Genomic DNA, 13,101 nt, shown 5'->3' on the forward strand with positions numbered 1-13,101 from the left:
CAATTTATGCAATTTATGAGCAGATTAAAACACATGAATACGATCGTTATGCAGATTAAATTTCTTTGTTACGAATCGAGTTCGACAGAAGATTTGAAGATATTTCAAAAATAATATAATTCATAATAAAATTCATGTTATTTCGATTCAATGATGGATTCAACATATGAAATTAAAAAGTATTGATTGAAAATGAAATTTTCAATTTTCATGGCGATATTTTTAAATCAAGAGAGATGAAGCTCTTGATTTCAAAAGTATTTCAATTTCAAAAATATATTTACTGTACTTATTGGAATTTACTTGATAACTTTTTCGGATATACTCAAAACCGAAAACAATATTTTCTACTATGAATACAATCGAAACAAAACATCGCTCTGCTTTGACAGATTGCTATTTAGCAACCTGTTTGTAAATAAATTTTAGTGCATCTGAACATAAATATGAAAAACATGTCGAAAATATACAACCTAATGTTTCCAGCGCTTTGTCAGATACAAAACAAACATTCAGGATAAAATGTTTAAAAATAAAAGAGCCCATTGTTATTATAACTAACCAGTTTTTCAGAAGAAATAATCATTGTCGCTACCTAAAACAACATTTTACAATAAAAAACTACTTATTAACGATGACTTAAAAACATATTGTAAGGATAGGAAGGGGTGATGAGATGTTTGGCCACCTCTGCTATAGCGGATATAGCATCAGATTTTTCATTTATAACGAGAGACTGACTATCATATATGAGCATGGATCAATTGGATCAGAATCATGGATCAGATGTTGAAACAGAGGAACTTGTATCAGAGGTGGAAGTGTTTAACACTTTGCGGACCGCTCACGAGATTTCTCGTATCTCGTGTTCCGTCTGTTACGGATGGTACACGCAATAAGTCGTGTTTTCTACACTTGATGGTTGAATCCTTGGTCTGCATAGAATCTCACAATGCCTACCGATGGTTCGCCTTCGTCTCATCCACACCGAAGAAAACGATCTCATCCGTAGAATCCGAACAAATGAAGCGTACAAGCTTGCCCCAAAACGTGCGGACCTTAATGTGTTAAGACGCAGATGAAAGACCAATTTCCTGACCTGAACTCTTCGATGCCTTTAGGCATCTTGAACATTATTCTCAGATATCTCGATTCATTTTACCCTAACATCGAGACGGCTCTACGAATTTTACTGACACTTCCAGTTACAGTGACATCGTGCGAACGCAGTTTCAGCAAGCTTAAATTGATTGAAAATTATCTCCCGTCTAAAATAAGCCAAGCTCGACTCAATAGCTTAGTGATTCATTCGAACGAGAAATAATCGCTAAGACATTTATTTTGATGCAATTTTGGATCATTTTACATCAGCCAAAGCACGCAATGCAAAGATTTGGCTAGAGAATAAGCAAAGCTGGTAATGATATTTCTAGCCTTCTAAATACGAATAAACTGCTCAAAGGGAACATTGGTATGAGTGAGTAGTTTTGCTCAAATTTATACAAAATATCACAATCCCCAAACTTGTGAAAAAATCGAAAAAAGTGGTACTTTTTGGGGCCATTTTCATCGTTTGCCAGGGCGCTGTCTACCCTCACTACGCCGCTGCGTGCCATCAAACATTGCAGTTGCATTTTGGTATTTTTTCCACTCTTCTTCATTTTAACTTTGATAATACCACAATACATATCGATTGGGCGAAATTCCGTGCATTTCGGAAGGTTCATCTCTTTCTCAATTATGTCTTTCTCATTTTTACTGTAATAGCAGCTCGGCGAATCCGGTCAAATCATGACGGAACTCCGATGAAGCCCAATGAACGGCAATTTATTTTTTTCAAGCACTCGTGTATAACTGTCCGTTCATATTGTTAGTTGTGATGAAAATCGTAGTGCCCCGGCTAGATCGTCAGCTTACCGACAAACTTGTCTGCAAAAATAAATTCATGTTTCTTGGTAACATTTGTCCTAACTACATGAAATTTCTGTCCTAGAAGCTGTTTGAAATCCAATTTAACAGATGTTTCATCGTCCATAAGAATGCATCCGTTAAATTTGATCATCACCTGTTCATTCAGTTTTCGGAACCGCATTCTTTCCGTCCTGTTTGGATTCTTAAACGCCCCATACATGGAGAAAATTTCCCGATTGCGTATATTCCGAACTGTACTGGATAAACGATGGGCGGTGCAGTGTAAGGATCTCAGGCGATCTGTCAGAATCGTTTGAGACCCACAGGGGACATCGACAAGATGATGGACTTGTCTGCTCTTCAACGTGACGCTGGAAGGTGTTATGCGGGCTTCACCACCACATGTGGGGCACGACTTTGAACAAGTCCAGTCAGGCTCCGGCGATAACGTGAACATAATCGAAAAAAACCTTTTAGCATACTTAACAACAAAAATGAAACGACAAAATTTAAGACCGGTTTTAAAAAATCATGGTAAAAAAATAAAAACAACGAAATTCATACCGTGAAAAGCTTCTAGGGTTAGTACTTGGTCGTGTAACCTTCGTAACCAGTTCAGCATAGATTCCACCAGCTTCTGGCAGGTTGTGACCGGGATGGCGTACCAACAAGCGTTTATCGTTGAGGGCATTAAACACGAAGGTTTTGGATCGTCCCAAGTACTCTGCGATTTCGCGTTGGCTGCTACCTGCCTTGGACATTTTGCGGATGTGTAACTCGAATTCGAGAATTAAAACCTTGCATACTTCTGTAAACTTCATGTAAACAGATAAATACTTACCAGGATCTGAAAAACATAAAATACCACCGAAAAACAAACAATTGTCTTCAAAAATCGTCAGAACAACACTCGAAATAGCCGAAACGGTGAACTGGTCCTAAATTTTGTCGCGTCATTTTAGTTGTTAAGTATGCTTTAAACTTATTTTCAATGCATGACTATTGTTTTAACTACAGATGTTATGAATTTCTTCGAACAATGCAAATAGATTGTTATAAATGGATTGAAGCACTGGGTTGGATTATTTTTCTCGAAGTTTTGTCACTTTCTTTTTTTGCTTAAGCAGTGGTCTTAATGTTTTGTCCGACACTGTATGAACCATAGTCCTCTATGGACATGAAGCATGGCTAGTGTTCGAAGAGGACCTGTAAGCACTTAATATGTGCACCGAGTGCTCGGAACAATACAACTTTCATGTCTTTCGCTTGTAAAGGGTACTTTATCATTCAAAGTTTAATGTCTTTAAACTGCTTTCTACACGAAATTTACGGGAAACATACTGGATTCGGTGGAGTTATTGGTCTCACAACCAATTACAACAAGGAGGAATGATAGGGAGAAGTGGATAAATGGGCTATGAGACTGGAGAGGTCTTACGACGTGTTCCATCGTGTCGCTGTCAAGCTGATGGCACTATCAACCGAGAAAAATCCGATCGATCTGAGGGATGAACGAACGAAATTTGACATTAAATATTATGTATTGTGTGCGTTTTATCTTCACACATTGGCCTAACCATTATTGGTCCTCTCTCTTCAAACATCCACCATCTGCCAAACTGATGAACCTCTTCAGTTGACGATTCGAGGATTGGTGCGTGTTTCTCGATTCTTTTGAATCTGCTGTAAGTTCCCGGAGTGACATCAGCGATACCGATATGATGCACTTTCTCGAGGGTCTCGTTCAAGGAGAAGCAGAACGCATCCTCGACCCGATTACAGTTAGTGAACAGCGCTACAAGAACTCCTGGCGGGCACTTCAAGCGACAACTATTCAAATGTCATCTCAAAACATTGTTCGACAGTGATGCGCAAAGAATGAGCTGGCTGAGGAACTAATTTCGTAGATCGATGGCTTCGAACAAAAGATCTTTATGCTGAAGAGTTTAGGAGTACCAGCCGAAAGATGGAACTATTTTTTGTGGAATCTGCGTTCGTATATAATCCACAGCGTGGATCGGTTGCTCACGGATATTCGGTGCTCTACTGTACAGGGTGCGTGCGGTATTTTTGCACAATGTGATGTATGTCATCAAATAATTATTTAAAAATCGTATATGTACTGAAATTTACTTTATTCATTTTCTTTCAAACAATAAAGCATTTTTAAAGAATTTTATTCGAAAAAAATAGTCTTCATAGTCGCTGACCGTTGTAAGACGCTTCCGGAAACTGCTGCAAGCTCGATTTACCATGTCGCGATTTAGTGACGTCTTTATCTTCAAGATTTTAGACTTTAGCGATACAATTGTTGTGTGAGAGGCTTTATTAGTCTCCCGTTCAACGACGCTCCACACAAAACAATCCAAGGGATTGATATCAGGACTGCTTGGCGGCCAGACTTCCTTCTCCCAGAATTCTGAAATAGTTTCCGCAAGTCATTTCTGCATTCTTTTAGCAACAGCTTAGGAGTATATGTTGTTTTATCTATTTCCCAGGCCGTATTCATGTAGTACACTGCTCTTTTCGACACGTTTACGTGTTGAATTATATCGATTACACTCATTCCAGCGCAAAGAAAATTGACTTCAGAACAATGAATATTCTCTGGTTTCGCCATATTTCTTGACAGCTGTTATTTGTTTACGGATACCTGAAAACATTGCCTATCCATTGCTGCCAAATTTGTTGTAATCGTACTACACAGGGCCGATATACAGCTATTTGAATTTCAGTGAGAAATTACCGCACCCCCACTATATAATGCAATTATGATTCATTGAAAAGAATTACAAAATTACAAAAGGAGCACACAACTCAACCTCATGTCTAAAATTATTGGGTTAGTAACAAAATCGAATAATTTGACCTAATCTATGTTAGTAAGGTATTTTAATCATTATTCCCTTTCGCGAAATAGTAGACACGATGCGAATAACTATCGGGATGTAGCCGACCTTTAATCTCCAACATCAACTCCTACCAATCCCTTCAGTCTCCGCCATCTGTTGCTCTTTTTTTTTTTTTTTTGTAAAGGTCGATCTGAACAATTATATTTGTCATGACAATGAATCTGTTCACTCTGTTCGTTATCTACCAATAATGTTAATTATCAAATGCATGGCTAAAAGTCAGAAAAAATTCATTTTTTTTTTAAATTGAAAACCTTTGTGATAATTTCCATTGCTTATGCGGTGACCCAGCACATTAAGATAGAGGAAATGACATAAAGGCAAGCCTAATTGATACAAACGAACGAAAACAATGAAAACCATTTCCTTTTCGCGTTTCACTTCCGTTCGATTATTTTCTAATAGTAGTGAACAAACAAAATAGTTTCGCCTGCAATCCTAACTATTTTCGATATCATAATAGCAACAATATCACGCCACCGATTTCTACACGCTATCTTTTATCTCGGGATGCATGACTCAGCCGTTCACCGGTGCGTATCTATCTCCGAGGCTGTCATCATTGATACCGTGCATACATTTTGCGCCAGACGGTGCACGAAAAGGAAGCCACACAATCGAACGCTCCAGATATTGCCGACGTCCAATACACCAATGTCATAATGCTCTCTGATACAGTTCGGTTAGGCGCATCCCATTTGCGTTCGTAGTTGCATCGCACACTTAACCTACACAAACACAACCCCCGGAGCACAACCACCCCCTAACCAAGCGCGTCTCCATCGATCATCGATCGGATGACGATCGCGCGGCGCAAGCACAAACACTATCGACGACGTCACAAAGTCGTCCTCGGCGTCGGCTAGTGTTCGCTCGAGTGTCTACGCTGGGCCGATCCGTTGTTGGCCACAGCCCGAATCGGTGTCAGTATATATAAAGCTAGAAGGTTTTCCACTATCGGACACAGTTCAAGTTCTAAATCGATAAGCTAAAGCTGGTTTTGTTTCCACCTTCGAACCGTAACAACCCATTCGGATCGGTGAGTAAACTGGAACAACCCCTGGCTGGTTGGCTGGCTGCACCTAACGGTACCAACAACCAACGGTTTGATGCGTTGTTAGTATCATCTGTGGGTGCCTAGTGTGCCGGAAGAAGCATACCGGACGACCTCCTGTGTGTTTTCGATCGCGTTGTTCGTTGATGGCGTGTCGGTGAAACCTGATCTATGGGAAAAGTGTTGAATCAGTTGAACTAGGTGCTACTACAATAAGCCATAGCCCTCTGATACAGTCAGCTTGTGTTCTAATTGATTATTTGCATTAGTGCAAAGAGTGCATCCTTCCTTCTAGTGTTTGTTTTGCAACTATAGTGAGAGCTCGGATTTAGCGATTGCGGAGATCGACATTTGAATTAATTGTTACTAGTTTTCATTATAGATGAATAATAGAATTGCATTAACGGTTTTCTATGAAAGTTCTATCCATACGGTTTCTGAGAAGAATCATTATCACTCCAGTGGAATATATTACTTTTGAATGACGTTGCATTTCTTATTTGATGGAACTTAAGTCCTAAGTACACCCATACCTCGCTATACGGCCGCTCTTTATACGGCATTTCGCCATAACGGCCCTCTTCAATTGAGGCACGTTTTCAATTTACGGCCTAAAATGTTTCGCTATAACGGCACATTTTTTTATCGATGTCGATAATAATACAGAATTCATGAAACATGGAAGTTGTTTCATTTTTGTTTATAGATTATTGTTGGTTTTTGGAGTCTTTTATTATTTTATGTATAAATCAAATGAATAGATAATATGTATTTTGAAGGATAAACCATGTTACATATTTTCCGTATTTAGAACCCACCAATTTGCATTAGAATAATTGATTCCTTATACAGCTTTCCGCTTTGCGGCCAAGTTTCGTGGAACGTATCCAAGCCGTAAAGCGAGGTATGGGTGTACAGCAGAATCTCGATTATCCGCGATGATTCGCATTTCTCAATAATTATGTAGGCGGTCCCGAAATTTGTCACTGAGTCAGTAGGTCCTTGCTCTTTCGTTTTGGCCATGGCTTCCACATTATCTTATCACTCGTGTACACAATTTTACATATGAATAGTTTAATGATTACTGTGTTGATAAAATATAGTTTTGATGCTAAAATATTTTTTTTATGTTCGTATCTCATTTTAGTCCTTTATTGCACTATCCGAGATATTCGTCATCCGTGGTGATCTTGTCACTCTATCCCGCGTATGATCAGGGTTCTACTATACATCTAACGGGAATTCAATGTTGATTATCTATGCTGTCTTCAGCATCTTTTGGTGTTGTTTATTGTTCATTTTTCTACGGTTCGTTGAAGTAGTCGGTTCATTGCCAGAAACCGACGACTTCAACGATCCCACTAAGGATCAATTCAACATGGTTTCAATTTTGGGATCGCCAAAGAATTCAAGAAGAAAATTTCCAGCATTCTACTCCTCTTTGGTCCTTTTATCATAAGAGTACTACTCGGTAGAATGAGTTCCTTTCTACAACAACGGTGTGTGTGAACAATGATTCGCACACTTAGAGGTGAGAACGGTGATGATTACCTTAGAGGGAATGTTTGAATCTGCTTTGAAAAATAGATGCTTCCTCACGAGCCTACAATTATCTATCGTTCACCGTGACGTTTTTCAACGGTGATAATTTTTTTCACGGAAAACAGAACACAAGAGTAGTTACATTCTGTCTAAACTGTTCAGAAATCTTTTATATAACAGTGTTATTTGTTATAATTAACGCTGTTACTGGACACTTTTTTGAAGATTGGTTTTAAGAATATCAATTTCTGATAACAAAGGAATGATTCGTGACTTGAGCCAAAGTAAAAGATACGTAGTTTATATTACCATTTTCTCATGGAAAGACTTACATCCGAATAATGTTTACAAATCATTGAATTTTTCTATCAACATTCGTATTCTGAGAAAAAAAAAACGGGTTTGCAAGCTTCGACTATTTTATTGTGCTCAACGAGGAAGCTGATTTCTAGTTAGATGAATTCGTCAACAAACCTAATTCGTTGCATTCGGTGTGATGACCAAAACAATAACGGTTCATGGACCGGCGGAAACATAGGTTATTTTTTTTTAAAGAAGTTGTCCGTCAAGTAACTGTCAGTTGAGCCTGTTATAGATCGATGAACATGAACTTTTTTGTCATGAATACAAGAATTGGCTTTTGTCGATATGTGGTTACAACATGACGCGAAACAATTGATTGGCGAGTTCGATGAGCAATAGCTAACGCCTAGATCATGTGTTTTGACACCCCTGCGTAATCCTGCCCCCCTTTTTGCATGGAAAATTAAATGGAAGACACCAATTTATCAGTTCAAATTAAAATTGCATACACCTATTGCCATTTTTTTATATTTTTAACGTAGGACTACGCCTTTCAGTAGTGGTACCAAATCCGAAAACAGTTCGCGGTTTAATGATATAGTGTGAATAAAATGATCGAATCGAAAATTCGCAATTTTTTTTATATTCTATACATTACAATCCCCTAATCTGTGAATGGTTTCTGTGAAAGCGTTCCCATACGCATTTCTGTTCATTTGTGTACTAACCAATCTTCTTGGATGGCACTAACGTTCCAGTGGAACTTTTTGTCTTCTCAACGTAGCATTAATTGCGTCATTTCTATTAGTAGTACTTGGTGAAGATTTCTATGCCAAATAACACGCCTTGAATGTACTCTAAAGTGGCATGCTCTAGAATACGCGTGATCACAGTGCAAGTCGGGAGAATTTTCTTTGACGAAAAATCCCCCGGCCAGAACGGGAATCGTACTAACCTATCCGTACCGTCAATAAGAAGCAACATCGATTGCATGTATCAGCGAGAGACTATTTTTATATACCACAGGGCATCAGTCGCACGTGAATCGCTCGATCGAAAATACGAGAAAACACGCTGCAACATGTGAAAGGTCACTGTGGAGAGAGAAAAAGCTGCAATTTAAGCCTCACCGGATTCATTACAGTTCATTCAAATGTTAATCATTATGGAAATCGAATCGATTCGCTTGCAGTTTGCGTATTCTAATGCTCGCCACTTAGAATGCATTTAACCCTTTTTTATAAGGCCGTGGCATATTGTCACCCACAAAAAATATTATTTTCGTTGCACTTGGAGTATTATTTTAATATTTTGCTAAACCAAAAACTTCTAAAGGTATCTGGCAATGCTCCAATTTTTTTAGGGCTGCTAAAAATGTACGATATTAATTTTGGAAACCGCGATCCTCAAGCGCCGGCAGAAAATTCTGTTTAAATTCGTTGAAAATGCAACAATTTGAAACGTTTTTCACTGTAAGCATTCTATTTAGGATCTACTGTGTAAGGTTATGCAGTTTCTTCAATAAAATATTGATGAAAAATTCATTTTTTTATTTTTTTTTTCATCGTAATGCTTTGTTTTAGAAAGAGCGAATTGTTCAGATGCGAAATTGATTCTTGCGAAATATTTCCGCCTAAGTCATTCACATTGAATTACGAAATCATGCGAATCTGTCAAACCATCGTCCTTACAGCGAAAACATGTTGTACGAGATTGGTGAAACAAATTTATATTAGTTACAAATGTGAGATCAAGTATATCTCGAACTCGATACAATTCAATGTTAGAAAATTCATCAGAGTATGGATAGAAATTCGGAAAATTATTTATTATCCTGCAGCAAGCTTGAATATTGCTCATAGCGAATTTTGTATATCTTGTTGCACCCAGCTTTTTGATGTGGACAGAGGCTACTGTCAAAGTAACGCGAATTCGTATTTTTTGCAGCCAAAGCTTGGGAAGTTCTATTTTTTCGCACTGAAGGTTTTGAATGGGCTACCCCGCTTGCTAGCGGAAAAAAAATGACCGAATTTCAGAAGTTTGTAAAAGTGAATTGCAATCGCGAAATGACTAATTTAATTTTGCTTCTTGCCAAATGTTAGTTTTTTTTTTACTCTGAACACTTGAATTACATTATTTGATTAGTTTTCATTGAAATAACTAAAAAATATGAATTGCATAAATTACTACATTTATTTCATTCGAGCTCATTGAAAAAAAAACATCAGGATCAATGCATAATACTTAAATGAACATATTTCGGCTAAAGTTTTTTCCGTATTTAATTTGTGAGTATCAATAATTGAAAAACACTTCGATCCATTGCAGTTAGATATGACTATTGAAACCGGAAAAGAATTTGAATATTTCGAATAAATATTCCCTGAATTTTCGATACCTTCGTCTCTCAGCTACGTGTAGCAGGAATCTAACGTCACCAGAAAAATTGTAGAACGACAATCTTTCTTGAGTGAAATTCTGGCTCGGTCAAAAAGATAAATAAAAGAAGTCCGAGTCACTGAAGCGTTTGCACCTTTTATAGGAGAAACATTGGACAGCATGGAGAAAGAAAATGCAAGAAATTTTTTTTTTTCAGGCGAAACGCGCTTGAAAAATAAATTCGATTTATTTCGTATAACCTAGGTTAAAAACTATCAAAGTTATTCAATAATTACACTGTCCAGATTAAGATGGCGCACTCGGGCCAATCCATGGTGAATTTAGGAAAAACTCAGAAAGTGAAATCCATCAAATATATGACCAGATCATAATGTTGACGAATAAAAGCCTTGAGAAACTTTTTCAGCATCAACGTAAATATTTGCATTTATTGATTTATTTAAGAAAAACGGTTACGGCGAGATCACACCACAGGAATAAATGACTGGCCAAATCGATGAATCGCGTCATCAATATTCTTCCCGGCATGAATTGTATAACTTTAAGGTCCTGGTAATATTTGATAGTATAATCCAACATGTGTCACTTCGTTCCATATGACGGTGATGGTTAGGCGTCGTGCACAACTTACGTAACGCGAGAAGTGAGGGGGAGGTGTGTCGAGGTTGCGTTACTTTCTATGTATTAGAGATAGGAAATTGCGTTACGTATAGGGGGAGGGGGTCCAAATCCGGATTTTTAGCGTTACGTAATTTGTGCACGACGCCTTATTTTGGTTTCACGCTGGAATCAATATTTTCTGTTTATGCGATCGACATTGGACTTCGACGTTTCCAGCTTATTGTCCACATCGCAAACCTAGATCCATTTTCGAATACAGAACTTTAAAATTGCTTAATTTTAAAGTCCATTTTTGATACTTTTATTCATTGGAGGCAGGAATCTGTTTCCCATAGTTTATATCCCAGCACATACCCCCTCAACACAAACATTTTTTCTCTTGTTGATGTTATCCCGCAAAGCCTTTTCGGTAGGTAACTTAATCTGCAGCAATCGAATGCACGAACCTTTTCCACACATGGATTTCCAACATTTTATTACTTTCTAGAACACTCGTTTTTACTGCTCTATTGTAAATTTTAATTCCTAGAGCAATTGGGTAATGAATTGATACGAAATTTCAAAACGCAAATAATAAGATGATCGCACTTCTGCTTACAAACCGTCACTCCAAAACACACAATTACTAGCGATAACATTAGTATTCAATTGGAAATTGCTAGCGAAAAAGCATCAGGCAATCACAAACGCTTCGCTGCTTTTGTTGACACCAAATCGTAATTCATGGCGCGAGGTGCGCCATGCGCTGACCAACAAACATTCTTTGGAACGAAATAGCACATTATTCATTCAACGAAGATAGAATAAATAATGGATGCAGGTACTTTGAAGCCACACACGAATTCACAAGCGTGTATCGACAGCTCGTTATCATCAATCTTATTTATACGTTATCATTAAAAGTCGTCAAAATTACTTCCCAATCCGTCAGCAATTCAGTTAAGCACAAGGCCCGCCAAGCGTGGGTAAACAAACTCCGATTTTCACAGAAATCCTTTTTTCGTCCTCATCTTTCAGGATCCTGCAAACATGAAATCGTTCGCCGTAATCGTCCTAGCACTGGTGGTGGCCGTAGCCGCCCAGGACAAGTACACCTCCAAATACGACGGGATCGACGTCGACGAGATCCTCAAGTCGGATCGGCTGTTCAACAACTACTACAAGTGCCTGCTCGATCAGGGTCGCTGCACACCGGATGCGAACGAACTTAAGCGCATCCTGCCGGAAGCCCTCAAAACCAACTGTGCCAAGTGTAGCGAGAAACAGCGCAACGGAGCGATTCAAGTTATCAACTACATGATCGACAACCGTGCGGAACAGTGGAAGGTTCTGCAGCAGAAGTACGATCCGGACAACGTGTACGTCAACAAGTACCGGGACGAAGCCCGCGCCGCCGGAATCAAACTGTAGATGGAAGCCCGCCCCATCAGCAAGTGACGACCAGTGCATACCGTGAAAAAAACAGAATCTAGAAGCCAAAGTTCCAATGTACTGTTTTCGTTTTTAACTATTTGTTTTTATAATTTACCATGCATTAAAAGTCTTTTGCTTGTATGTGCGAGCTACCTCGCGGAAGGGAAATTGAAAGCGTTTGTAAATTAAAAGCGTTGATGTGTATATAGTTACGATTACGTGTTCTGATTGTTTAATATAATATATTCTTCTCCAGTCAGAGAAAATCATTCAGTCGTCATGCTTAACTAGAAGGGCGGTTTGTTTTTTTCCACTGCCCCCTACTGAAAGTTCTCGCGCAGAACACACACACACACACACAGTGCGAAATTAGCGGCAAGTTGTGTAATTTATCATCCCTTGAACGATCAAACACAATGAACTACATGAGCTATCGATACGGAAACGGCGTTAGTCCAGATTTCTCCTAAGCACATTAGAAATTCTCATCATAGCTGAATGTACAACGTTGTGATAGGTAGTAATCCCGAGTAATGAACAGTAAATAATAACTGTGTATTTGTGTGTACTTTTGATCTATCGGTTGTTCTTAGATTGTAATCAGAGATTAAAGATCACCTCACAGCAACGTTAATGATGCAATAGTTCTCCATTTATTTTCTCATCAGTCGATTATCTCAGTAATTGCAAAGGACTTCAATAGAAGCCATAAGTTATTGCTATTCGGTTTATTTCTCGATCGTGTCATTCATGTTATCTATTATTAGTGTTTATCTTCCTTTGATTACTAGGAAAAAAGATTCATTGATTATCTGGAATATGCTATTTTTCAATTCAACAATTAAACAAGGTGACAAGGTGACAAGGTGACAAGCTGACAATTGTCATACTTAAATGTCATTCGCCTTGTGATTTGTCTAGTTTCAGATTTGTGATTACACAATA

At 38.3% G+C, this 13,101-nt stretch overlaps 1 protein-coding gene across 1 annotated transcript; it reads left to right on the forward strand.

The window, feature by feature from the left end:
• Positions 1–5,703: 5,703 nt before the first annotated feature.
• On the forward strand, positions 5,704–12,368 carry LOC129777367 (ejaculatory bulb-specific protein 3-like). Its single transcript, XM_055783608.1, has 2 exons — positions 5,704–5,862; positions 11,761–12,368. Exon 2 carries the CDS (start codon positions 11,773–11,775, stop codon positions 12,151–12,153), a length of 381 nt encoding a protein of 126 aa, XP_055639583.1. The 5' UTR covers positions 5,704–5,862; positions 11,761–11,772; the 3' UTR covers positions 12,154–12,368.
• The last annotated feature ends 733 nt before the right edge of the window (positions 12,369–13,101 follow it).

Source organism: Toxorhynchites rutilus, chromosome 3 (assembly GCF_029784135.1).
Source record: "Toxorhynchites rutilus septentrionalis strain SRP chromosome 3, ASM2978413v1, whole genome shotgun sequence".
Lineage (NCBI taxonomy): Eukaryota > Metazoa > Arthropoda > Insecta > Diptera > Culicidae > Toxorhynchites > Toxorhynchites rutilus.